This window comes from Macaca nemestrina, chromosome 20 (assembly GCF_043159975.1).
Source record: "Macaca nemestrina isolate mMacNem1 chromosome 20, mMacNem.hap1, whole genome shotgun sequence".
NCBI lineage: Eukaryota > Metazoa > Chordata > Mammalia > Primates > Cercopithecidae > Macaca > Macaca nemestrina.
Genome location: NC_092144.1, coordinates 51,594,968 through 51,619,667, shown reverse-complemented (window position 1 = coordinate 51,619,667; position 24,700 = coordinate 51,594,968). Strand labels below are relative to the sequence as shown.

Genomic DNA, 24,700 nt, shown 5'->3' with positions numbered 1-24,700 from the left:
GGAGATGGTGTGCGGGGAGGTGGCCAGGATGACATCCTGGGTTCCAGCTTAAGCAAATGGGGAGAGGGTTGTTCTCAACACACACGCAGAGACCAAGACATGCACAAGCATGTATATCCGTTTATACATAAACAAATACGCCCACACAAGCTCACAGGCCAAAAGAAACAGAGACACAGATACATTCACAGGCTAAGAAACACACATAGGCCATGACACTTGCATACAAACATTCATACCTTCAAACGTACCAGTGCCGACGGACACAGGCCAGGACACGCTAGCCATGACACATACCTGCAGAGGTGCATATGTACACGTGAACCCCAGACACCCTCACACCTGACCAGAAAGCATATACTTTGAAGCACAGACAGAGGGAGCAGCACACAGAAACAGCAGAGATCAGCAGCGCTGCCCTGGAGCTGCCCCCTGCTGGCCGTGTGACCCCAGGTGGTCACGTCACCTTTCTGTACCTCAATTTTGTCATCTGCCAAAAGGGATGATAATGGTCCCTCCCTCATGGGTTGTGGGGCAGGTGACATGAGTCACTTCGCATACAACACATAAAGAAATCTCATCACCTCCCTTGAGAATGAAAAAAAAAAAAACCCACAAGAAAAGAAATCCCAGCACTTTGGGGGACCGAGGTAGGAGGATTGCTTGAGCGCAGGAGTTCGAGACCAGTCTAGGCAACATAGCTAGATTTGATCCGTATTTCTAAATTCACACACACACACACACACATACAGAAAGAGACCAGGCACCAGGCACACAGAGACTGTTGGTGCAATGTTTGCTCTTTTATTCAGCCACTCATTGTCCCCGCCTGCATCTGATTCTAGGCTTCCCGACTTCAGAAGCCTTTGCTTCCTCCCAGGCCCCAGACCTGGCCCTTCCTCCATCCCCCATCCACCCCCACCCCACTTCCTTCCCCACCGCCCTCCTTATTCCTGTTCAGTCCCCAGGAGTCGGATTCAGCTGTCCAGAAGCTCTTTAGGGCAAAGAAAGGTCCAGTGCCCAGTAAGTGGGACACCCCCCAAAGCCAAATCCCCTCTGCCCTACCTCTGCCCTAGTCTGCACCCACGGCCCCAGTGGGCCTGCCCCTGCCCCAGTGCCCTCTGCCAGGGATTCCTGGCGAGTTTCTGGCAGCCTCAACATCCCTTCCTGCCAGCTCCACCCAGCCCAGCCCTCAGGGAGCAGCCTGGAACAGGACAAAGGGCAGAGCTCTGGAGTCCCTAGTGCCTGGGTCCAGCCCCTTCCCCACTCCTTTGTGTAGTCACTTGTTTTGTCGGAAATGTCACCTCTCCTCATCTTTTTATCTTTTTTTTTTTTTTTTTTTTGAGACAGAGTTTCACTCTTGTTGCTCAGGCTGGAGTGCAATGGTGCGATCTCTTCTCACCGCAACCTCCGTCTCCCGGGTTCAAGCAATTCTTCTGCCTCAGCCTCCCGAGTAGCTAGGACTACAGGCATGTGCCACCACACCCGGCTAATTTTGTATTTTTAGTAGAGACGGGGTTTCTCCATGTTGGCCAGGCTGGTCTCAAACTCCCGACCTCAGGTGATCCACCCGCCTCGGCCTCCCAAAGTGCTGGGATTACAGGCATGAGCCACCACGCCCAGCCCCCACTCCTTACCTTAAAAGATCCCTACCAGCACGGATGCTACCACTTTACCAAGGGATGGCAGTGCACCAGGCACTGCCTAAGGGCTGAATAAAACAGGCAAAAGTCCCTGCCCTCAGGGAATTTACAATCTAGTGGGGGAGATAGAGAGCAAACAATATAAATTCAGGCATGTCTCAGAGATATTTGGGGTTTGGTTCCAGACCACTTGATAAAGCGAGTCACACAAATTTGTTGGTTGCCCAGTGCATAGAAAAGTTATGTTTACACTATCCTATACTCTATTAAGTGTACAATAACATATGTCTAAAAATACCATGTACATATTTTGTTTTTTTGTTTGTTTTTTCTGTAGAGACGGAATCTCACTATGTTGCCCAGGCTGGTCTTGAACTCCTAGCCTCAAGTGAGCCTCCTGCCTTGACCTCCCAAAGTGCCGGGATTACAAGCATGAGCTACCACAGCTGGCCCCATACTATGCTAATGATCATCTGAGCCTTCAGCAAATCCTCATCTTTTTGCTGGTGGAGGGTCTTGCCCCAGTGGTAGTGGCTGCTGACTCACGAGGGTGGTGGTTGTGGAAAGTGGCTGTGGCAGTTTCTTAAAATAAGGTAACAATGAAGTTTTCTGCTTCAATTAACTCTTTCACAAAACAGTTCTCTGTAGCATGTGATGCTGTTTGATACCATTTTGGCCACAGTAGAGCTTTCAAAATTGGGGTCAGGCCAGGCACAGTGGCTCACGCCTATTATTCCAGCACTTTGGGAGGCCGAGGTGGGCAAATCACCCAAGGTCAGGAGTTTGAGACCAGCCTGGCCAACATGGTAAAACCCCGTCTCTACTAAAAATTCTAAAATTAGCTGGGCATGGTGGCAGGCGCCTGTAGTCCCAGATACTTGGGAGGCTGAGGCAGGAGAATCACTCGAACCTGGAAGGCGAAGGTTGCAGTGAGCCAAGATCGCACCATTGCACCCCAGCCTGGGCAACAAGAGTGAAACTTGTCTCAAAAAAAAAAAAAAAAAAAACAGGGGCAGTCCTGTCAAAGCCTGCTGGTGCTTTATCAACCAAGTCTATGTCATAGTCTAAATCCTTTGTTGCCATTATTCCTGGCTATCAAATGTATTTCTTTTTTTAATTTTTTTTTTTTTTTTTTTTTGGAGATGGGGAGGGTCTCACTATGTTACCCAGGTTAATCTCAAACTGGTCTCAAGCTATCTTCCTGCCTTCGCCTCCCAAAGTGCTGCAAGTACAAGTATGAGCTACCGCACCCAGCCTACAAAATGTATTTCTATTTTAAAATGTATTTCTAGTTTTTATTATTTAATAAGACTTAGAGCTAGGCATGGTGGCACATGCCTATAATCCCAGCTATTCAAGAGGCTGAGGCAGGAGGATCACTTCAGGTCTGGTGTTCAAGACCAGCCTAGGCAACACAGCCCTATCTCTTAAAAAATACAAAAAGTTAGCCAGGTGCAGTGGCTCTCACCTGTAATCCCAGCTACTCAAGAGCCCAAGGCAGGAGGATCTCTTGAGGCCTGGAGTTCAAAACCAGCTACCTAGGCAACGTCGCAAGACTCTGTCTCTAAAAACCTGAAAAAAAAAAAAAAATGAACCAGGCATGGTGGTGCCCATCTGTAGTCCCCGCTACTCAGGAGGCTGCAGTGGGAGGATCACCTGAGCCCAGAAGTTCAAGGCTGCAGTGAGCTATGATCGCACCACTGCACGCCAACCCGGGCGACATAGCAGGAATCCATCTCTAAAACTGAAAATTAAAAAAATAATAATAACAAATAATAAGACTTAAAAGTTGAAATTATTCCTTGGCCGGTGGGCTGCAGAACAGATGATGTATTAGCAGGCAGGAAAACAACATTAATCCACTCGTATGGCTCCACCAGGGCTCTCTGGTGACCACGTGCATTGTCATTGAGAAATATTTTGTTTTTTTCTGTGCAGTCCGTCTCAACAGTGGGCTTGAAATATTCAGTAAACCATGCTATAAACAGACATGCTGTCATCTAGGCTTTGTTCCATTTAAGAGCACAGGCAGAGTACATTTGGCGTAATCTTGAGGGCCCTAGGATTTCTGGAATGATAAATGAGCACCGACTTCAACTGAGTCACCAGCTGCATTAGCCCCTAATAAGGGGGTCAGCCTGGCCTTGAAGCTTTGGAGCCAGGCACTGACCTCCCCTCCAGCTATGAAAGTCCTAGATGGCATCTTCTTCCAATACGTGGTGGTTTCATCTACACTGAAAATATGTTGCTTAAGGCAGCCATCTTCATCAGTGATCTTAGCTAGATCTTCTGGATAACTTGCTGCAGCTCCTCCAGCAGCACTTGCCACATCACCTTGCAATTTTTTTTTTTTTTTTTGAAATGAAGTTTCTCTCTTGTTGCTCAGGCTGGAGTGCAGTGGCACCATCTTGGCTCACTGCAAGCTCCGCCTCCCAGGTTCAAGTGATTCTCCTGCCTCAGCCTCCCAAGTAGCTGGGATTACAGGCATGTACCACCACCATGCCCAGCTAATTTTTTGTATTTTAAGTAGACACGGGGTTTCTCCATGTTGGTCAGGCTGGTCTCAAACTCCTGACCTCAGGTGATCTGCCTGCCTCGGCCTCCCAAAGTGCTGGGATTACAGGCGTGAGCCACGGTGCCCGGCTGTCACCCTGCGCTTTTATGTTACAGAGATGCCTTATTTCCTTAAACCTCATGAATCCACCTCTGCTAGCTTCCAACCTTTTTTCTGCAGTTTCCTCACCTCTCTCACCCTTCATAGAATTGAAGAAGGACAGGGCTTTGCTCGGGATTAGGCTTTGGCTTAAGGAAATGTGGCTGGTTTGACCTTCTATCCAGACCATTCAAACTTTCTCCATATCCACAATAAGGCTGGTTCACTTTCTGGTTTGTTTTTTTTTGTTTGTTTTTTTTTGGTTTTTTTTTTTTTTTTGTAGACAGAGTCTCACTCTGTTGCCCAGGCTGGAGTGCAGTGGCGTGATCTCGGCTCACTGCAAGCTCCGCCTCCCAGGTTCACGCCATTCTCCTGCCTCAGCCTCCCTAGTAGCTGGGACTACAGGTGCCCACCACCACACCTGGCTAATTTTTTTGTATTCTTAGTAGAGACGGGGTTTCACCGTGTTAGCCAGAATGGTCTCAATCTCCTGACCTCGTGATCCGCCCACCTCGGCCTCCCAAAGTGCTAGGATTACAGGCGTGAGCCACCACACCTGGCCAAGGCTGGTTCACTTTCTTATCATTCACGTGTTCACTGCAGTAGCACTTTTAATTACTTTCATGAATTTTTCCTTTGCATTCACAACTTGGCTAACTGGCAGAAGAGGCCTAGTTTTTAGCCTGTTTCTGCATTGGACATGTCTTCCTTACTAAGCTTAATCACTTCTAGCTTTTGATTTAAAGTGACAGACACAAGACTTTTCTTTCACTTGAACACTTCGAGGTCATTGTAGGGTTATTAATTGGCCAGATTTCTATTTTATTTTATTTTATATTTTATTTTTCATTTCATTTCATTTATTTGAGACAGAGTCTCGCTCTGTTGCCCAGGCTGGAGTACAATGGTGTGATCTTGGCTCACTACAACCTCCACCTCCCAGGTTCAAGGGATTCTCCTGCCACAGCCTCCCGAGTAGCTGGGATTACAGGCACACACCACCACACCTGGCTAATTTTTTATTTTTAGTAGAGATGGGGTTTCACCATGTTGGCCAGGCTGGTCTCAAACTCCTGACCTCAAGTGATCCACCTGCCTCAGCCTCCCAAAGTGCTGGGATTACAGGCATGAGCCACCACACCCGGCCTCAATAGTGTATGTCTCAGGGAATATGGAGGCTCAAGGAGAAGAGAGATGGGGGAAATGGCTGGTCAGTGGAGCAGTCAGAACACACACAACATTAATCGGTAAAGTTCGCCCTCTTACGTGAACATGGTTGGTGGTGCCCCCAATTACAATAGTAACACCAGAGATCATTGATCACAGATCATCATAACAGATATAATAATAATGAAAAAGTGTGAAACACTGTGAAAATTACCAAAATGTGACACAGAGACACAAAGTGAGCTCCTGCTGTCAGAAAAATGGTGCCAAAAGACTTGTTTGAAACAGGGTTGCCACAAATCTTCAATTTGTAAAAAATGCAATACGTGCGAGGCACAGTAAAGCAAGGTATTCCTGTAGTAAATTGTATAATATGCTAGACGGTGACAAGTGCCACAGAGAAAAATCACCCAATACACCATCTCAGGAAGGCCGAGTGAGCCCACAAAGCAAACCGCATGCAGAACACATGGGCCATGGCCCCACTTATAAACCTGTCTCCCATCCTGAGCCAGCAGAATGACCAAGTGCAGTTTCCAGATGAGGAAAACAGACTTATCCAGTGTTGCCAGCAAGGGCTTGGGCCATCATCCCATTTTCTCTTTCTTTCTTTCCTTCTTTCCTTCTTTCCTTCTTCCTTTCCTTTGTCCTTTCCTTTTTTTTTTTTTATTTTTGAGACGGAGTCTCGCTCTGTCGCCCGGGCTAGAGTGCAGTGGCATGATCTCCGCTCACTGCAAACTCCGCCTCCCGGGTTCATGCCATTCTCCTGCCTCAGCCTCCTGAGTAGCTGGGACTACAGGTGCCCACCACCGCGCCCGGCTACTTTTTTGTATTTTTAGTAGAGATGGGGTTTCACTGTGTTAGCCAGGATGGTCTCGATCTCCTGACCTCATGATCCACCCGCCTCGGCCTCCCAAAGCGCTGGAATTACAGGCGTGAGCCACCGCACCCGGCCTCCTTTCTTCCTTTCTTTTCTGACAGAGTCTCGCTGTATCGCCAGACTGGAGTGCAGTGGCATGATCTCGGCTCACTGCAACCTTCACGTCCTGGGTTCAAGCCATTCTCCTGCCTCAGCCTCTCAATAACTGGGACTACAGGCATGCGCCACCATACCACTAATTTTTGTATTTTTAGTAGAGACGGGGTTTCACCATGTTGGTCAGGATGGTCTCAATTTCCTGACCTTGTGATCCACCCACCTTGGCCTTCCAAAGTGCTGGGATTATAGGCATGAGCCACCGTGCCTAGCCCACATCGTCCCATTTTCACAGCTGCAAGCCTAACACTGACTCCTGAGACCTCTGTCTATCCATCTATCTGCCAGCCCTGGGAAGGGGCAGTCCTCTCCCGAGCTAACTAGCCCCTCTGCCCTCACTCTGCCTCTTCATGCCTTCCTTCCTGCTTCAGATATCCACTGAGCATCTGCTATGTGCCAGATCCCATGGTGGGCCCCAGGGCCACCTGGGGGATGACAGTCCGGGACAGAAGATTCACCTCCAGCCAAGCAAATGACCCTATGGCCTCAGGGCCCCTCAGTCACACAGGCCCCTTCTAAGGCCCAATCTTTTTTTTTTTTTTTTTTTTTTTTTTTTAAAGACAGAGTCTCACTTTGTCACCCAGGCTGGAGTGCAGTGGCACGATCTTGGCTCACTGCAAGGTCCGCCTCCCGGGTTCACGCCATTCTTCTGCCTCAACCTCCTGAGTAGCTGGGACTACAGGCGCCGCCACCACGCCTGGCTAATTTTTTGTATTTCTAGTAGAGACGGGGTTTCACTGTGTTAGCCAGGATGGTCTCGATCTCCTGACCTCATGATCCGCCCGCCTCGGCCTCCCAAAGTGCTGGGATTACAGGCGTGAGCTACCACGCCCGGCCCAAGGCCCTAATCTTGTACTTGTAATTCTGTATTTCTTCTTCCCAAAGGGCCACGCCCCTGTGCCTTATAAGTTTCATAGCTCCATAAAACCTAGTCCTGTCCTGGGGGAGATGAACAAACGTAGACAAATTATAAAGTGTCAAATGGCAGGATGGAACAGAACTAAGTATCATGGCAGAAAATAATGGGGGCATGCATATCTTAGATGGGGAGGAGCAACTGGGGAGTACCTGTTTGAGGTGACAAGCTGAGGCCAGACAAGGAGTGTGTGGAATGACACAGGTGAATGACATGGGTGAAGCATCTCTCTGAGCCTCTGTTTCCCTATGTGTGAGGTGGGGATGCCAATCACAGCAGGGTGGGCTGAGAGGGGTAAGTGGCAGATCCAGGGTACCCGGTATGTTCAACCACCCAGTAGGACCAGCAGGCAGCTCAGGCCCCTAGCTGAGCCTGGCACTGCCCTTAATCGGCTTTTGTCCTTCCAGGAGGGACAGGCAGGGCTGGCTACCTCCTCTCTCCCCCCAACAGCTGGGGCTGGCTGTGCCAGGGCCAGACTAGGAGGCGGGAGCTGAGATCACTGGGCCTTTGGCTTCCTGAGTCCTCTCTGGGGAGAGAGAGGGCAGCCTGGCTGGGTGAGAGGGGACAGTTTGTTCAGGACTGGGGCTGGGACTCCTGGGTCCTAAAGGATGAAGGGGCTGGGGCCCTGGACTCCTAGGTCTGAGGGAGGAGGGGCTGTGGGTGTGGACTCCTGGGTTCTAAGGCAAAGGAGCCTGTAGCAGGACTACCAGTTGAGCTGAGTCTGTGAGCAGGTGGGGGGCAGGGCAGGGAGCTGGGCCCTCTATCTGTTTACAGCACGTGGTCCTCACTGATCTTTCTTGGGGGGAGGTGGCTTGTGCGGCTACACCCTGGGCAGGCCAGCCCCGCCTCCGGGTTTATAGCCCCAGGCTGCTACTGGCACAAGCCACAGACCAGCAGTCTCAGCCCAGGGGAGCTCGGAAGATGCCTAGGAGGGGTGAGTGTGCAGCCAGCTGAGAGACAGGAATGGCCGCTGCCAGGCCCCAGGACCTAGAAGGGAAAGGAAATACCTTCTTCTAGGGGAAGAGGCAAGCTGCTGGGCTTTGGGAGGGAAGTCCCTGGAGTAGATGGTAGCATTCCACCAACGGCAGCTTGTTCAGGACCTGAGTGACAAGGCATTCCAAGAAACAGGACGGCCTGAATGCCTGGGAAAGGATCTCAGAGGGAAGATCATTGGGGACTGGGAAGTGTGGTGAATCAGACGTAGTCCAGGGCAAATTTTGAGATGTGGTTTCCAGAGTCCTGGCGGGGAGCCCCACGTAAGTGTGGCTGTGGACTCAGAGAGCTGGGTTTACAAAAGCTCTGCCACTTGCAGTGCAGCTTTAACCTCCTCACTTAAAACCTGAGCCTCGGCAGGGCGCGGTGGCTCATGCCTGTAATCCCAGCACTTTGGGAGGCTGAGGCAGGCAGATCTGAGGTCAGGAGATCGAGACCATCCTGGCTAACATGGTGAAACCCCGCCTCTACTAAAAATACAAAAAATTAGCCGGGCATGGTGGTGGGCGCCTGTAGTCCCAGCTACTCAGGAGGTTGAGGCAGGAGAATGGCGTGAACCCGGGAGGCGGAGCTTGCAGTGAGCTGAGATCGCGCCACTGCTCTCCAGCCTGGGCGACAGAGCGAGACTCCATCTCAGAAAAAAAAAAACCTGAGCCTCAGTTTCCTCTCCTGTAAAATGGGGATGCTGGCAACAATAGAGATTTGAACCTAGGTGACATGGGTCCCAGAGGGTTAGCACGCTAAAGCAGCAAACACACAGAAAGCTCTCAGCCCGGGACCTGCACGGATATGCTCAAGGTCGATAACAGCGATGAGTATCGCTGTTCCAGGCAGGGGAGCAGGGCTGGCCATGCAACCCAGGACCCGTGGACAAGGCTGAAGGCCAGGGGACCCCACTGGGGGAGAAGCAAGACTGAGTTTTTGGGATCTCTCAGAGAAACAGGGAGGGAACTGGGATTTGGAGGGGCTTCCACAGCCAGACTTGAAGAATGAGGAATGACTCATCAGTGAAGTCTAGAATTGTGAACTCCTGAGTTCAGGGAGAGCTGCGCTTGGGGACCAGGGTCCGGAGAGATGGGAATGGGAGGACTCGGGCTGAACTCTCCCAAATGTTGTTGGAGGGGAAGGGCCTGTGGGTAGCACTTGGGGCCTAAGAAGGAAAGATGGGATGGGTCCTGAGAGTGGGGACCAACTGGAGGTCTAGACTTCTTGGAATCTAGGAGAAGGAGTCTTGGGCCCGAGGAGAGTTCATGGAAACAGGTGCCTGGACTCTTGGGTCCCTGGAAGGAAGAAAGGACTGGCAGCCTCCTGGATCATAGGAGAGATGAATGAGTTAGGGAAGCAGAGTCATGTGGGCTCAGGGAATGTCTGGATTCCTGGGTCCGAGGGATAGGAGGCCAGGGCAGCAAGTTTCTGAGTCCCAAAGAGGTGACAGCAGGGGCTCCTGGATCCTGAAGAGGAAGGGTCTGGGGCTTTGACTCCTGAGTCTGAGGGAGGAGGAGATGAGGGCCCAAACTACTGGCTCCTGAGGAGGGACAAAGGCACTGGGAACTGGGGCCCCAAACTTCTGATTCCTAGAGACAAGAGGGTGACCTCTTGTGTCGAAAGGAGGAGGAACCTGGGGTCCTGGGCTCCTGGAACTGAAATAAGACAGTGCTGGGGTCTGAAGGAGGAGCGGATAAGCTATGGCCCAGACTCCTGGGCTCCAGCTGAGCAAGGCTTGGTCCAGCCCCGCCTAACAGGCCTCCCCACCTACCCACAGCCTCGAAGCTCATCTACAACATGGACCTGCACACAATGACACAGTCGCTGGTGACTCTGGCGGAGGACAACATAGCCTTCTTCTCGAGCCAGGGTCCTGGGGAAACCGCCCAGCGGCTGTCAGGCGTTTTTGCCGGTGTGCGGGAGCAGGCACTGGGGCTGGAGCCGGCCCTGGGCCGCCTGCTGGGTGTGGCACACCTCTTTGACCTGGACCCAGAGACACCCGCCAATGGGTACCGCAGCCTGGTGCACACAGCCCGCTGCTGCGTGGCACACCTCCTGCACAAATCCCGCTATGTGGCCTCCAACCGCCGCAGCATCTTCTTCCGCACCAACCACAACCTGGCCGAGCTGGAGGCTTACCTGGCTGCCCTCACCCAGCTCCGCGCTCTGGTCTACTACGCCCAGCGCCTGCTGGTTACCAATCAGCCGGGGGTGCTCTTCTTTGAGGGCGACGAGGGGCTCACCGCCGACTTCCTCCGGGAGTATGTTACGCTGCATAAGGGATGCTTCTATGGCCGCTGCCTGGGCTTCCAGGTGAGCCCCCTGCCCCGTGCCCCGTGCCCCTCTGGGCCCACGATGAAGGCACCTGGTGGCCCCTGGCCTGGCCTATAATATGGTAAAGTAACCACAGTGGTCAGCATTATCGGACTCAGCAAACAGCAGGTACAGAAAGGGGAAGTTGGCTGGAGCTCAGACAGAGCTGCACCAGGGGTCTCAAACTCATGGGCCCTAGGTCATATCTGCTGGGTAGTAAGAAATCCAACTTGCAGAGCTTTTTCACCACGATATCCACTACTCTCTGTTGTCCTACACACAGGAGATACATTCACTCTGTTACCTGTCTGGCCCCTGAAGTCACTTGAGGTTGAGACCCCTCAGGGAGGGATCTGGAGCCATGTGACCCTGTAGTCTTTCTGGCCCTCTCTGGGCCTCCCCTCGCCTCAGCCTCCCCCTCCCACCCCATGTCTGCAGGCTTCCCTGCAGGCTAGCCTGTTCTCAGCAACCCAGCCCAGGTGTTCCTGGAAACCTCCCCTCACCAGGGCTGAACCCACGAGTATTGATCAGCCCAGCTGGGCCAGCCAGCTCCTCCCTGTGTCCCAGCTGTGACCCTAGAGTCATGAGAAAGAGATCCTGGGGCTGCCCGAACCAGCATCCCAGCCATAATAGCCAGGCATTCAGGTGCCCTCTGGCCTACTGGGCACCTGGCCAGGGGCAGGGCCCAGCTCTGCTGTGGTACAGGGCAGTCTCCCCTCTAAAATGTCAGCCTCTGGGAGGGCAGAGGCCTCCCCTGTCTTGGTCACTGGACCAGCCCGGTGTCTAGCATGCAGTAGGACCTTGGCCAGTGTAGAGTGAACACAAGAATGCACCAGTCCCTTGCCTTGGCCTCCTGTGGCTCCATTTCCTCTGATCCTGTGTCCCCATTGTCTTGTGTTTTTTTGGTTTTTTTTTTTTTTTTTTTTTTTTTGTATTTTGTTTAATAGGGATGGGGTTTCATCACGTTGGCCAGGCTGGTCTCAAACTCCTGACCTCAAGTGATCCGCCCGCCTAGGCCTCCCAAAGTGCTGGGTTTACAGGCATGAGCCACCGCACCCGGCCCCCACCATCTTTCCTTAACTGCCTGTCTGCTCCCAAAGTGCTGGGTTTACAGGCATGAGCCACCGCACCCAGCCCCCACCATCTTTCCTTAACTGCCTGTCTGCTCTGTCAGACGCTGTCTCCCCCTTCCCCTGTGGTGGCCGGCTGGCCCCATGTCTAGGCCTCAGTCACCCTCTCTGGCTGTCTTTCTGCCTCAGGTCCCTGTGCCTGGGGGGCTGTCTCTGGCCATCTCCCTGTTCCTGTCTTCCGGCTGCCCCCTCTCCCCATCCATCCTCTCTCTGACTTTCAGGAAGTCCCTGCACCATCCTACTCCCCACCTCACAGCCTACCAGTGGCACCACCCTGCACTGAGAATGAAATCCAAATTCCTCTGCCCAGGACCTGCATGAGCCCCCTTTGCCTCTCCAGTGTCACTGCCTGCCCCTCTCCCCACTGCTCACTCTGCTCCAGCCACACTGGCCTCCTGGCTGTCGCTACCCAGGTCAAGCACCAAGCATGAGCTCACCTTTTTTTTTTTTGAGACGGAGTCTCACTCTGTTGCCCAGGCTGGAGTGCAGTGGTGTGATCTCCACTCACTGCAACCTCTGCCTCCCTGGCTCAAGCGATTCTCCTGCCTCAGTCTCCTAGGAGCTCACCTTTAAGCCTTCACGCTCTCTGTGCCCTGTGCAGGGAACACCCTCCCCTCGCTTCAGTCAGATCTCTCCTCTGAGACCCGCTAAGTAGCCTGACCCCTAGTCATCGCTCGTGTCCTCTCCACTTACTGCCTTTTTTTTTTCTCAAACCATTCATCATTCCTTGTTTTGATACTGTGCATGGCTTTGCTTGTCTGCTGATCATTTGTTTTCCGTTTGAGAACATCAGGTCCTTGAACCAGGTGAGAGCTATGCCCAGCACACAGTAGGAGCTCATGAAACATTTACTCAATGAACGTGTCTTCCCTGCACATCCCTGTGCCTCGCTCCTGCCCTGTCCCCATCCCTCTCCTGAGCGGTGGGTGACGCAGCCGCGTCTCTCCACAGTTCACACCTGCCATCCGGCCATTCCTGCAGACCATCTCCATTGGGCTGGTGTCCTTCGGAGAGCACTACAAACGCAACGAGACAGGCCTCAGTGAGTCCCAGCCATCTGCGGGTTCTACTCGCAGCCTACCCTCCTGGCCCTCCTCCCCACTCCTGCCCAAGTAGCCTGACCCACTGGGGCTCCCTGACACCCCTTCCGAACCCCAGGTGTGGCCGCCAGCTCCCTCTTCACCAGCGGCCGCTTTGCCATCGACCCCGAGCTGCGTGGGGCTGAGTTTGAGCGGATCATACAGAACCTGGACGTGCACTTCTGGAAAGCCTTCTGGAACATCACCGAGATGGAAGTGCTATCGGTGAGGGCCTGTTACCGATGGGGACACTGAGGCCCAGAGACCCATCTGAGGCCACAGTAGGTCTCTGTGGGGCTCCAGGCCCAGGAATGGCACACAACGGGAAAGACTGCGGATCAGAGGGAGGGGTGAAGGGCACCCCTGCAGGCAGACCCTCCCCAGCACCCCTTCTGTCCCCTCCCTCCAGTCTCTGGCCAACATGACATCGGCCACCGTCAGAGTAAGCCGCCTGCTCAGCCTGCCACCCGAAGCCTTTGAGATGCCGCTGACTGCTGACCCCACACTCACGGTCACCATCTCACCCCCACTGGCCCACACAGGCCCCGGGCCCGTCCTAGTCAGGCTCATCTCCTACGACCTGCGTGAAGGACAGGTAGGGTTTCAGCCTCAGCCAGGGACAGGGACACAGCCGAGAAGCACGGGCAGCCCCCGCCTTGGCATCCCCATGGAGGGGTGCAGCCCTGGCCAGCTCTCCCCAACCTCACACACCACCTCCCTCCTCACCCCCAGGACAGTGAGGAGCTCAGCAGCCTGGTAAAGTCCAACGGCCAACGGAGCCTGGAGCTGTGGCCGCGCCCCCAGCAGGCACCCCGCTCGCAGTCCCTGATAGTGCACTTCCACGGCGGTGGCTTCGTGGCCCAGACCTCCAAATCCCATGAGCCCTACCTCAAGAGCTGGGCCCAGGAGCTGGGCGCCCCCATCATCTCCATCGACTATTCCCTGGCCCCCGAGGCCCCCTTCCCCCGTGCGTTGGAGGAGTGCTTCTTCGCCTACTGCTGGGCCATCAAGCACTGCGCCCTCCTTGGTGAGCCTCAGACTCCCACAGCCACCTGCATCTGCTCCCATCCTGCCCAGCCTGCTTCAAGCTCCTCCAGCCTCAGCCTCACACTTTCTACCTTCCTCACCCCCACACCTCCCAGCTCCTGCTCACCCAGGTCCTGCCCAATCTTCCGCCTCAGCCAGTTTATCCTCTGTCCCCGACTGTGGCACCCAGACTCTCCATCTCCTCCACCTCCACTTCCCACCCACTGTCCTGTCTCCTTGGGCCTCTGCCATCCCCCTCTGGTAGCTCCAGGCCCTGCTTTCCTGTCCTGCCAGCCTCCTGGCCCACAGTCCAGCTTCTCTGACCTCCCTCTTTGAAGATCAGCATCTTGGGAGGACACTGAGGCACAGAGCAGGGTGTGGCCATGCCCCAGAGCACAGAGCCTGCAGCCCAGGCCCTCTGTGCTGAGCCTGAACCCTGACCTTCCATTCCCATCCTCTGAGGCCCCCCTCCTGCAACAGGTCTGAGCTCGGCTCGCCTTCCCCACCACCTGCCCTCGCTGCTCCCAATCTCCAGCCCCGACAGACTTTCCCAGCACTTCCCTGCGCCTCCAGGTCCTGAGTCATCCTGATCCTCTGTCTACCACATGAGCCCAAATCTGCCTCAGTCTGCCAGTCTCTAAAACTGCAGTCTGCTAGGCCTTGGAGTGCCCCATACCCCACCTTGGAGAGCCCAGTTCTCCCAGCTTGAGTTCCTCCCTACCCTCCCTCCCCAGTCTCCTGCCCCTGCCAGGCTGTAACCAACCACCCCTCTCCCAAACCAGGCTCAACAGGGGAACGAATCTGCCTTGCGGGGGACAGTGCAGGCGGGAACCTCTGCTTCACCGTGGCTCTTCGGGCAGCAGCCTACGGGGTGCGGGTGCCAGATGGCATCATGGCAGCCTACCCGGCCACAATGCTGCAGCCTGCCGCCTCTCCCTCCCGCCTGCTGAGCCTCATGGACCCCCTGCTGCCCCTCAGCGTGCTCTCCAAGTGTGTCAGTGCCTATGCTGGTGAGGCCCACACCCTCAGCAGGGAAACAGGACTGCATGGATATCTGGGTCCTGCAGGGATGGGCTGGGGACCGGGACTCCTGTGATTGAGGAAGGAGAGGCCAGGCAGAGGAATCCAAGACTCCTTGTCCCGTGTGTGTGTGTGTGTGTGTGTGTGTGTGTGTGTGTGTGTGTGTGTGTGTGTGAGAGAGAGAGAGAGAGAGAGAGAGGGAGAGACAAGGTCTCGTGTCGCTCAGGCTGAGTGCAGTGGCTCAAACACACCTCACTGCAGCCTCGACCTCCCAGGCTGAAGCAATCATCCTGCCTCAGCTTCCCAAGTAGCTGGGACTACAGGCGTGCACCACCACGCCCATACCCACGCCCAGCTAATTTTTGTTTTTCGCTATGTTGCCCAGGCTGGTCTTGAACTCCTGGGCTCAAGCCATCCTCTCGCCTTGGCCTCCCAAAGTACTAGGACTATAGGAGTGAGCTACTGCGCCCAGACTCCTTATCCCTTTTGAAGCAATTGGATATTCTCACGTCCCTGGGGCCACAGATGCCTGAAGTTCTGGGTGTTAAGACTGGGCCCAGAAAGAGAGGAAAACAACTTAGCTCCCCACATATACTCTGCAGGTGCAAAGACAGAAGACCACTCCAACTCAGACCAGAAAGCCCTAGGCATGATGGGGCTGGTGCGGCGGGACACAGCCCTGCTCCTTCGAGACTTCCGTCTGGGTGCCTCCTCATGGCTCAACTCCTTCCTGGAGTTAAGTGGGCGCAAGTCTCACAAGATATCAGAGCCCATAGCAGGTGAGTGATTCACTCCCATCACCTGCCCAGCCAGGGTGGGCAGAAGGGACAGCCTAGCACAGCAAAAGTCCCAGGGAAGATGCTGGGCATGGTGGTTCAGGCCTGCAATCCCAGCACTTTGGGAGGCTGAGGTGGGCAGATCACTTGAGGTCAGGAGTTCAAGACCAGCCTGGTCAACATGACAAAACCCTGTCTCTAGTAAAAATACAAAAAAAATTAGCCGGGTGTGGTGGCACACGCCTGTAATCCCAGCACTTTGGGAGGCCAAGGTAGGCAGATCACTTGAGGTCAGGAGTTCAAGACCAGCCTGGCCAACATGGCAAAATCCCTTCTCTACAAAAAAATACAAAAATTAGCAGGGTGTGGTGGTGTACACCTGTAGTCCCAGCTAGCAGGGAGGCTGAAGCCTATGAGAATCGCTTGAACCTGGGTAGCAGAGATTGCAGTGAGCCAAGATTGAGCCTCTATACTCCAGCCTGGGCAACAGAGTGATACCTTGTCTCAAAAAAATTTTTTTTAAAAGAGTACCCTTACTGGGCTGTGGTGAGGTCTGCCTCCACCCATTTGGGTCAAGTGGCCAGCACAATACGTGGCACCCAGTAGGTGCTATTAGAAGATGCCAACACCCCTGGTGTGCCCATTCTGTCCCAGTGACCCTCTGGGCCACAGAGCACTTAAGTAGTTACTATCACATTGTTTTGCACCTCGCCTTCGTGGATTTATAAAGACAAGTAAGGCTGGGTGTGGTGGCTCACGCCTGTAATCCCAACACTTTGGGAAGCCGAGGCCGGCGGATCACTTGAGGTTAGGAGTTCAAGACCAGCTTGGCCAACATAGTGAAACCCCATCTCTATTAAAAATACAAAAATTGGCCAGGCGCGATGGCTCATGCCTGTAATCTCAGCACTTTAGGAGGCTGAGGCGGGTGGATCACAAGGTCAGAAGTTCAAGACCAGCCTGACCAACATGGTGAAACCCCGTCTCTACTAAAAATACAAAAATTAGCCAAGTGTGGTGGCAGGCGCCTGTAATCCCAGCTACTCAGGAGGCTGAGGCAGGAGAATCGCTTGAACCCAGAAGGCGAGGTTGCAGTGAGCCGAGATTACACCACTGCACTCGAGCCTGGGTGACAAAGTGAGACTCTGTCTCAAAAAAAATAAAAGTTAGCTGGACATGGTGGCACACCTGTAATCACAGCTACTCAGGAGGCTGTGACAGGAGAATTGCTTGAACCCAGGAGGCGGAGGGTGCAGTGAGCTGAGATCGCATCACTGCACTCCAGCCTGGGCAACAGAGCAAGACTCCATCTCAACAAAAAAAAAAAAAAAGAAGTAAAAAACTGAAGCTGTAGGGTCTTGGCCCTCGTGGTAGGCAGTGTAGGTCTGATAAAATGAACAGATCTGAGGCCAAGCTGGGCACACCAGGTGGGCTGAAAGTATATCTTTAGCATCATTTGGGCACTTGCTTGCCTAGTCATGTGAAGGGATAAAACTGAAGAACACAAAGGAAATTTGGGGAAGCAGATCCATGTTGGCTACAGGTGCCAGACCCCTAAGAATTGGATACACGCTGGAGACTTGTTAGCTCCCTGTGAACACAGCCTCCCTTCAAGCCACTGGGCCTGCTCACTATTCAAGTCACTTTGATCCATTTACACCCTGTGGTAAGTGTAATCCCAGCACTTTGGGAGGCCTGGCCAACATGGCAAAACCCCGTCTCTGCTAAAAAAAAAAAAAAAAAACCACAAAAATTAGCTGGGCATGGTGGCACATGTCTATGGTCCCAGCTACTCGGGAAGCTGAGGCACGAGAATCACTTGAACCTGGGAGGTGGAGGATGCAGTGAGCCATGTTCTCGCCACTGCCCTCCAGCCTGGGTGACAGAGCGAGACTTTGTCTCAAAAAAAAAAAAAAAAAAAACTGATATACTGTGATTCCCAGTGGGTAGCAGTACCTAATCCCACATCTTAACCCACTGAGTCCTGCCACCTATGAACCAAGGACTATTTTCATTTCCTTGATCTAGAAGAAAAAATAAGTTCCTAGAAGTAAACTGCACCTAACCTTCCCAGTCACACACACACACACACATCCTTCACTAGGACACACAGCCCCACTGCCAAGACCCCCGCCCCCATGACCACCTGGGGCATCTGGAACTCCACCCATCCCCTAGGCGGGAGTCTGGGGAAACAGCCTTTCACAGCCCTCCACAGGTGACTGCCCTTCCCATTGCATTCCCTGCCAGCCACACACACCCAAACTAACGGAGCCAGGCCTATCTGCTCCCCCTCTCTCAGAGCCGATGCGCCGCAGTGTGTCTGAAGCAGCGCTGGCCCAGCCCCAGGGCCCACTGGGCACAGATTCTCTCAAGAACCTGACCCTGAGGGACTTGAGCCAGAGGGGAAACTCCGAGACGTTGTCGGACACCCCCGAGATGTCGCTGTCAGCTGAGACACTTAGCTCCTCCACACCCTCCGATGTCAACTTCTTGTTACCGCCTGAGGATGCAGAGGAAGAGGCTGAGGCCAAAAATAAGCTGAGCCCCATGGACAGAGGCCTGGGCGTCAATGCCGCCTTCCCCGAGGGTTTCCACCCACGACGTTCCAGCCAGGGTGCAACACAGATGCCCCTCTACTCCTCGCCTGTAGTCAAGAACCCCTTCATGTCGCCACTGTTGGCACCCGACAGCATGCTCAAGAGCCTGCCACCTGTGCACATCGTGGTGAGTGCCAGAGGGGGCCGGCACAGGTGCATTTAGAGAGGAGCAGGGCACCCAGGGAGGAGCGGGACCGGGCACAGGTGCACCTGGGAAAGACAGCTCTGGAGTGGGGAGAAAGGGACAGGCGTGTGCCCAGGAGAGAACAATGCCCCGAACAAACGGGAGGAGGACAGGAGTCAGGGCTGCCTCCGTTTTATTTTGCAATTTTGAGTACCAAGAGACAGGATCAGTGGGGCAGCCCCTTGGGCTTGGAGAATCAGAGGGAAAAAAGGTGGGTTTGGCGGGGTGGGGAGGGAGAGGCTGGACAGAGGCCAGGGAGCGCAGTTCAAGTCATTCTCCCTTCCTTCCCACCACTCCCCCACTTCCCTCATTCTCTCCCCAACTCCTCACCCACCATGTCTCCTGCCTCCGTCCACCCCTGTCTGTATCCATATTTCCTGCTCCCTTTGTTCATCAAACCCCTCCTCGCTCTACCTGACCCCGGTCTGTCGGTCCCCCACCCTCTCTCCACGTCCGTCCTGCTGTCCCGTAGGCGTGCGCGCTGGACCCCATGCTGGACGACTCGGTCATGTTCGCGCGGCGACTGCGCAACCTGGGCCAGCCGGTGACGCTGCGCGTGGTGGAAGACCTGCCACACGGCTTCCTGACCCTGGCGGCGCTATGCCGCGAGACACGCCAGGCCGCGGAGCTGTGCGTGGAGCGCATCCGCCTCGTCCTCACTCCGCCTGCCGCGCCCGCGCCCGCCCCACCTCTGGTCTGAGCCGCCCGCCGGATCCGGGCTGCGCGGGGAAACGGGGGCTGCGGGGGGCGACACTAAAAGCCTGCTGTTCCCATCTGCGCCGGCCTCCGTCATGAATGCGCTCCGGGCCGGGCGGGTGGGGGCGCGGGCTGTGCCTTACTTAAGTCGGGGGTGGCAAGGGGGCGGGGCGGGGGCCCGAAAGCAGAGACCCCCGCCACGGGGAGGGGGACGCGCACACACACCGGTCACCGAGACGGCTGGACCTGCACACCACCGCTACCTTCTGCTGCTGCTGTGACCGCCGCAGGGACGGGGACTGGCCCTCCCTTGCAGGTCGGTTTGTCTGTCTGTTGTAAATAAAAGTATTTAATTAGTTTGGCCTCTCTCAAATACGGTGGGGTATTTGCCCACCAGGGGGCAGCATCGGACTCAAGCGGCTGGGAACCAAGAAACCTGGAATGAGGAAGGAGTGTGGGGGCCTGGATTCTTGGGACCAGAAGGGAGTGGACTTCCTGGTAACCCAGACCCACCTCCCCTCGGACTTCATCCAGGTATACTGCCAGGAGATGCTGGGTCCTCAGCTCCCCCCCTTGAAGACCTTCGGTTAGCTGGACTCCCTCTGGTCCCAGGGAGACCAGGCTCAGCATACATCGGGGGAAATAAAAGTTAAAAATAGGCCGGGCGCGGTGGCTCACGCCTGTAATCCCAGCACTTTGGAAGGCCGAGGCGGGCGGATCACAAGGTCAGCAGATCGAGACCATGGTGAAACCCCGTCTCTACTAAAAATAGAAAAAATTAGCCGGGCGCAGTGGCGGACGCCTGTGGTCCCAGCTACTCGGGAGGCTGAGGCAGGAGAATGGCGTGAACCCGGGAGGCGGAGCTTGCAGTGAGCCGAGATTGCGCCACTGCACTCCAGCCTGGGCGACAGAGCGAGACTCCGTCTCAAAAAAAAAAAAAAAAAAAGTTAAAAATAATGTCTTGGGTCTCAAAGGCTCCAGTGACCCAAACACCCTACAGAACTGGAGCAAAGTCAGCAGGAAACCAGAAACAAACTGGCACTCAAAATACTGTAAATGCCGCCAGCCACAGAGGTTCACGCCTGTAATCCCAGCACTTTGAGAGGCAAGAGGATGGCTTGAGTCCAGGAGTTTGAGACCAGCCTGGGCAACATAGACCAGTCTCTACAAAAACATTTAAAAATTAGTCGGGCGTGGTGGCACAACCCTGCAGTCCTAGCTCCTCAGGAGGGTGAGACAGGAGGATCACTTAAGCCCAGGAGTTCGAGGTTGCAGTGAGCTATGATCGCCACCACTGCACTCCAACTTGGGCAAGAGTGAGACCCTTTTTCCAAAAAAACAAAAACTGGAAATGCAAGCTCTGTCCAACTGTGACAATCAGCTCTTGGACCAACTCTCTGGCCCCTTGTAAGCCCTGAGTTTGGAGTTGAGATGATTTATACCCAGGACGTTCCTTCAAAGGGCTTCTGATCCTGGATTCAGAGAGGGGGGAAGAACAGACACAGGCTGTCACAGTCCCTGGGGTTCCACCTGTGGTAGTCAGGGAGGGCTTCACAGAGGTAGTGATCTGAGCTTGACACTAAAGGATGAACAAAAGTCTGCTAGGAAGAAAAAACATTCCAGGTTGTGAGAGCCAGCTGGCAGTGATCAAAGCTGCCACCTGGCTAGAAAAAGCTTCCACCTGACCAGAAGGTCAGGTGCAAAGTGGGGAGGGGCGTGAAGGGCCTGGAGTGGTCAGCAGGAGCAGGGCCTGAAGAGCCTGGAGCATAATTTGGACTAAACTGGAGGGCAGTGGGGAGCCACCGGAGCGCTTTGAGCAGGAAAGGGCCAGGGTCAGCTCAGGGCACTAAAAGATTCTGCTGGGACACTGGGGGATGGACAGAGAAGGGCAAAACTGGAGTCCTGCAGGCCAAGAAGGAGGCCTGAGCTGGGGCAGGAGCTGTGAGGGTAGGGAGTGGAGGTGGAGCATCCCAGAGCCATAAAAGCTGGGAAGAACAGCATTTACTGATGAGGTTACAGGACAGCAAGGGGACAGAGATGACACCCAGGTCTAGCCATGGGAGCAGGTGGACGGTGAAGCTGTCTCTTCAATAGGAGGAGGCCCAGGTGTGTGTGTGTGACACGTGAGACCTGCTGAGGGCCATTCTGGACATGATGAGCTGGAAGGTCTCAGGAAGACAATCCAGGAGGCAACAAGGGTCAGAAGTGCAGGCTGGGGCTGGGTGCGGTGGCTCATGCCTGTAATCCCAGCACTTTGGGAGGCCGTAGTGGGTGGATCACCTGAGGTCAGGAGTTCAAGACCAGCCCGGCCAACATGGCAAAACGCTGTCTCTACTAAAAATACAAAAATTAGCCGGGTGTGGTGGTACATACCTATAATCCCAACAAATTGGGAGGCCGAGGCAAGAGAATCGCTTGAACCTGGGAGGCAGAGGTTGCAGTGGGCTGAGACTATGCCACTGCACTCCAGCCTGGGCGACAGAATGAGACTCTGTCTCAAGAAAAAAAAAAAAACACACACACACACACAATGCAGTCTAGGTGGAGCCAAGGGACTGGAACCTTTCCAGGAAGCCTGGGCAGGTAGGACAAGCAACAAGAGGGCTAGGACAGAGACAGCCCTGAGGATCACGCCCCCAGTAAAGGGGTGGGCAAGGGTGGGCAGTGGAAGGCAAGGCTGGAGGGTTCTAAGGAGCAGCCGGAGAGAGAGGAAGCTGCCCAGGAAGGAGGATGTAGGGCGAAGGGAGTTTCAGGGAGTGGACCAGGTCAGATGAGGATTAAAATGTTATCCTCAGGTCTCAGCAATAGGCAGGTGACCTCAGTGACCTTGTCCAGAGCCACTGCAGGGTCATGGCGGTTGGGCAGCCAGACATAGTGCATTGAAGAGGGAGTGGAAGGTAAGGGATTGAGCTAGTGGGCGCCACAAGGGAGCTTGATACAAGGCGCCTGTGTTTAGAGATGCTAGACATGTTTGAATGCTGGAGGGGTGGGAGAGACTGAAGCTGCAGAAACAAGAAAGTGGTTTCCTGGGGGGTGGGTGAGAAGCAAGGGATCCTCAGCTCAAAGGTCCTCGTTCACCCAGCAAGTGACTTCTGAGTCAGGGCCTGTGCTGGGGCAGGGAGCCCCAGGGAGCTCCAGCCTGGGCAACAGAATGAGACTGTGTCTCAAAAAAAAAACACACACACACACACAATGCAGTCTAGGTGGAGCCAAGGGACTGGAACCTTTCCAGGAAGCCTGGGCAGGTAGGACAAGCAGTTCTGTAGCCCAGAACTCTTCCTGAAGGTCCAGGTCCACTGGCCTGAGTCACTGCTCCCCTTGTCCAACTCATAGAACCCCTTGCTCACCTCTGTCCAGTCACTACCCATCAACCTGCTCCTCTTTCCTGTCCCCACCTCAGGGATGGCTCCATTGTCCTCCAGGCCAGAGCTCTGGGTCTCATCCTGGACACCCCCTTGTCCCATAGCCCATCAATCCCCACTTTCTGTTCTCTCTGCTTCCGGAATCTCTTTATTTATTTATTTATTTATTTATTTATTTATTTATTTATTTTTCTTCTTTTTTTTTTTTTTTTTTTTGAGACGGAGTCTCACTCTGTCCCCCATGCTGGAGTGCAGTGGCGCAGTCTCAGCTCACTGCAAGCTCTGCCTCCCGGGTTCACGCCATTCTCCTGCCTCAGCCTCCCGAGTAGCTGGGACTACAGGCGCCTGCCACCACGCCCGGCTAATTTTTTTGTATTCTTAGTAGAGACGGGGTTTCACTGTGTTAGCCAGGATGGTCTCGATCTCCTGACCTCGTGATCCGCCCGCCTCGGCCTCCCAAAGTGCTGGAATTACAGGCGTGAGCCACCGCGCCCGGCCTATTTTTTCTTTTTCTTTTTTTTCTTTTTTTTTTTTTTGGAGACAGGGTCTCACTGTTGTGCAGGTTGGAGTACAGTGGCATGATCTTGGCTCACTGCAGCCTCGACTTCCCGGGCTCAAGTGATCCTCCTGCCTAAGCCTCCTCAGTAGCTGGGACCACAGGCACGCACCACCACACCCGGTTTTTTTTGTCTGTTTGTTTGTTTGTTTGTTTGAGACAGAGTCTTACTCTGTCACCCAGGCTGGAGTGCAGTGGCACAATCTCAGCTCACTGCTGCAACCTCCACCTCCCAGGTTCAAGCAATTTTCTGCCTCAGCCTCCTAAGTGGCTGGGATTACAGGTGCCCACCACCACGCCTGGCTAATTTTTTGTATTTTTAGTAAAGAGGGGGTTTCACCATCTTGGCCAGGCTGGTCTTTAACTCCTGACCTCGTGATCCACCCACCTTGGCCTCCCAAAGTGCTGGGACTACAGGCATGAGCCACCGTGCCCAGCCACACCCAACTAATTTTTTGTAGAGATGAGGCTGTCACTGTGCTGCCCAGGCTGGTCTTGAACTCCTGGCCTCAAGTGATCCTCCCACCTCAACCTCCCAAAATGCTAGGATTACAGACATGAGCCATGGCACCCAGTCTTGCCTCCTGAATCTCTATCTTATCCCCTCGGCCTCTTCCCTGATCCAGGCTCCACTCTCTCCTGCCTGAATCCCTGCCAGAGCCACCTCCTGGGCTACTGGCTTCCAGTCTCATTCCTCCAGTTCTGGTCCAACTATGACCTTGTCCTTCGCTACTCTCAACCCTTCCATGGCTCTCCACTACCCCCTCACCCTCAGGACAAACTCCAAGCTCCTCAGCGTGGCCTCTGCCCATCTCTTCAGCCTCCTCCAGCCTTACAGTTCCCCTGCTGGCCACACAGACTTGACTGGCCTTCCGCTTGGGCACCTGCGCACAGTACTACTCCTGCATGCCTCCCTGTCTTGGGTCACGCTGAAACACCCTCCCCACAACCACTTTGCAAACTGGCACCCCCACTTTGCCTGGCATCTCCTGCTCCTCCAAGATCCAGCTCCAATGGCCCCTCCCCTGGCAACCCTTTCCCGACCACGCCAAACTCAAAAAAGTCTCTCCTGGGCTCCCCACCGTCTCTGCACACCCATGCCCATCGATGTCCGTCCTCCCATCTGGCCCGGGCTCCTTGAGGGCACGGCCCAGGCCTGACTCATCTTGGTCACCAGCATCGCCCACCACAAGGCTTGGCACACCAGAAGACTCAGGAAATGTTTGTCTAACTAAGTAATAGGTGGGAGAGTGTGTGAGTGAGTGGCTAGACGAGGGAATCCGTGAGTGAGTGGCTAGACAAGGGAATCCGTGAGTGAGGGAATTAAGGAGGGCAGGAAGGGCTGAATGGATGAGGAGCAGGAAGGCAGGAGCAGACGAGAATCAGGCGTAGGGTGTGAGGAACGGATGAATAACTGAGATCCAGCATCCCGGTCTCAGTTTCTCCAAGAAAGCAAGATGGGTTCGCCGGGACTGAGCACCCCCCTCCGCCTCGAGCCTCACCAAGCCTCACGGTTTCCCACCCAAGCTATGTCCAGACTCCCAATACCAGGCGTGCTGGAAAGG

General features: G+C 54.3%; 1 protein-coding gene and 1 long non-coding RNA gene across 5 annotated transcripts in view; one reads left to right on the top strand and one right to left on the bottom strand.

Moving 5' to 3' along the window:
• Window positions 1–19,573, top strand: part of LOC105495248 (lipase E, hormone sensitive type) — a 27,235-nt gene extending 7,662 nt beyond the window's left edge. For 2 of the 4 annotated variants that reach the window (XM_011764527.2, XM_011764528.3), the window contains exons 2-10: window positions 10,171–10,706; window positions 12,788–12,878; window positions 12,995–13,140; window positions 13,325–13,510; window positions 13,648–13,942; window positions 14,724–14,951; window positions 15,564–15,740; window positions 18,040–18,464; window positions 18,994–19,573. In XM_011764527.2, the coding sequence (XP_011762829.2) occupies window positions 10,171–10,706; window positions 12,788–12,878; window positions 12,995–13,140; window positions 13,325–13,510; window positions 13,648–13,942; window positions 14,724–14,951; window positions 15,564–15,740; window positions 18,040–18,464; window positions 18,994–19,221 (2,312 nt within the window). In that variant the 3' untranslated portion in view covers window positions 19,222–19,573. Of the gene's footprint in view, window positions 1–8,239; window positions 8,441–10,170; window positions 10,707–12,787; window positions 12,879–12,994; window positions 13,141–13,324; window positions 13,511–13,647; window positions 13,943–14,723; window positions 14,952–15,563; window positions 15,741–18,039; window positions 18,465–18,993 lie in introns of those variants that run through there. The other 2 variants (XM_024797224.2, XM_024797225.2) reach the window with 2 other exon arrangements.
• LOC139360552 (uncharacterized) lies at window positions 2,748–24,700 on the bottom strand. The gene is made up of 2 exons (XR_011618025.1): window positions 21,591–24,700; window positions 2,748–20,818 (listed from the first exon to the last, which is right to left on the bottom strand). It is a non-coding gene; the product is annotated as an uncharacterized lncRNA (long non-coding RNA).